The sequence below is a fragment of the Hemicordylus capensis genome, chromosome 6 (assembly GCF_027244095.1).
Source record: "Hemicordylus capensis ecotype Gifberg chromosome 6, rHemCap1.1.pri, whole genome shotgun sequence".
NCBI lineage: Eukaryota > Metazoa > Chordata > Lepidosauria > Squamata > Cordylidae > Hemicordylus > Hemicordylus capensis.
This window is the reverse complement of record NC_069662.1, coordinates 32,981,595-32,983,620: the sequence shown is the minus strand read 5'-3', so window position 1 is coordinate 32,983,620 and position 2,026 is coordinate 32,981,595. Positions and strand designations below refer to the sequence as shown.

The 2,026-nt window shown below is 46.0% G+C and overlaps 1 protein-coding gene across 1 annotated transcript; it reads left to right on the top strand.

The window, feature by feature from the left end:
- Positions 1-236: 236 nt before the first annotated feature.
- On the top strand, positions 237-1,229 carry LOC128331278 (olfactory receptor 10A7-like). The gene has a single exon (XM_053264630.1). It carries the CDS (start codon positions 237-239, stop codon positions 1,227-1,229), a length of 993 nt encoding a protein of 330 aa, XP_053120605.1.
- Positions 1,230-2,026: the final 797 nt, after the last annotated feature.

The window sequence follows — 2,026 nt, the reverse complement described above, 5'->3', positions numbered from 1 at the left end:
TCTATCTATAGTCAGGTTCCAGCTGGCACTTATAAAACAGAAATTGTATGTTAATTTTCAAAAGAGTCTACATTCATAGTGAATTCACCTTAACATTTTAAAACTTACCAAAGAGAAGGGTGTGGTTCTGAGCCCTCAAAAGAATTCCACTTTCTGTCCATTGGCTGGTGACTGTGAGAAAGACACAATGAATTCCCAAATACATAATTAAATATGTTGTGTTGTATTGACTCAAGATGCAGTACAAGGGAAACGGAGAGGAGCAAAATCGAACAACTGTTGCTGAATTCATCCTCTTGGGATTTGGAGATCTTCCTAACCTGGAGCTTCTTTTCCTGCTGTTCTTGGTTATCTACATGGTGACCATGTCTGGGAACCTCCTCATTGTTCTGCTAGTTGTGGTTGATCGACACCTCCACACCCCCATGTACTTCTTCCTAGGGAACCTCTCTTTCTTGGAGTCCTGCTACAGCTCAACCATTTTGCCCAGAATGCTCACTAGTCTTCTGACAGGGGAACGGAGTGTATCTGTGGTGGCCTGTTTCGTACAGTTCTATATATTTGCTTGCCTAGGAGGTGCCGAATGCTACTTCCTATCTATTATGTCTTATGACAGGTACTTAGCTGTGTGCAAGCCACTGCACTATTCTGCCCTCATGAATGGCAGGCTGTGCCTACTGTTAGCAGCTGTGTCTTGGGTAAGTGGAATTTTGGTTAGCACCAGCACAACTCTATCAATATCTGCATTATCATTCTGTGGTCCCAATGAAATTGATCATTACCTCTGTGATTTATCCCCAGTCATAAAAGAGATCTCCTGCAGTGACACGTATACAGTAGAAATGATGGCATTCATTTCTGCCTGTGTGTTCACCCTGCCTCCCTTTCTACTCACACTGGCATCCTACATATTCATCATTGTGACAGTTCTCAGAATCCCATCCACCACTGGGAGACAAAAGGCCTTCTCCACCTGTTCCTCTCACCTCACTGTGGTTGGCCTGTTTTATGGAACGCTGATGCTTGTCTATATGCTGCCACGTTCCACAAATCTCCGATATTTGAAAAAAATCTTCTCTCTCTTCTATACAGTCCTGACTCCTATGGTGAATCCCCTCATATATAGTCTCAGAAACAAGGAAGTGAAGGAAGCCATGAGAAAAGGCTTTATGAAGTTCCGTGTGACACTTCAGAGATCCAGGTTTAATAATCAAAATGAGAATAAATAAGATTTAGGGAATTTTTTTTGGAGCAGGGGCATAGCTAGGGAAGAGGAAGCCTATATTCATTCCCCTCCCTGGTGGTCCCTCAGAGTGAAGGAGCTAATGACAAAAATTGGGAGGGGTGGAGCTGGCAGACTCTCAGGAGCTGGGGGGGGTGTCTTTAAACCCATCCGCTTAATTATTGCTACACCTCAGGTTTGGTGGTCTTGCTCTCCCCCCTCCACTCTACCAATATGTCACTGAAAAGTTCCACTCAAAATTTGTAATATTGAGGCTGTTTTCATGAGCAGCCAGGCCTGGGCTTGGCTGCTCATGAGAACCATCAGCATCTGCACAGATTCTGGAGGTGGTGCGGCGCCATACCCCTCTCTGCAGCCCATCTCTTAGCTGAGGTTAAGAGCACAAACATGCCCTCAACTCCAGCTTTGGGAGCACAGTGCACTGTGGCATTCATGGAAGAAAGGACAATGAGCCTCGGCCTCTGTTTACCAGCATAGCAGAGTCATCTGCGCTGCTCCCCACATGGGCACGTGGCTTGCATGCCTTCCAGGCTGCAAAGGGGCATCTGGGGGAAGGTAGGCTGAACCCTGCTTCCCTACTACTTGCCCAGCCCCACACTTAGGTGGTTGTGTGAACAGCCCCATTGAATTTGATTTGTAATGTTTAGAAATGAGGCCTCAAATGAAACAAGTAGTGTTTCTAATATCAAAGGAGTAAGAATGGCATCCCACTCAACAATCTTGTCATGCTTCCCCTTGCAGTCCAGGGCTTCCATGACCCCAAAGGGGCTCCCACAGATCAGC

Coding starts and splice junctions, on each gene's coding strand:
- LOC128331278 (XM_053264630.1), top strand. CDS start 237: ATGCAGTACAAGGGAAACGGAGAGGAGCAAAATCGAACAACTGTTGCT.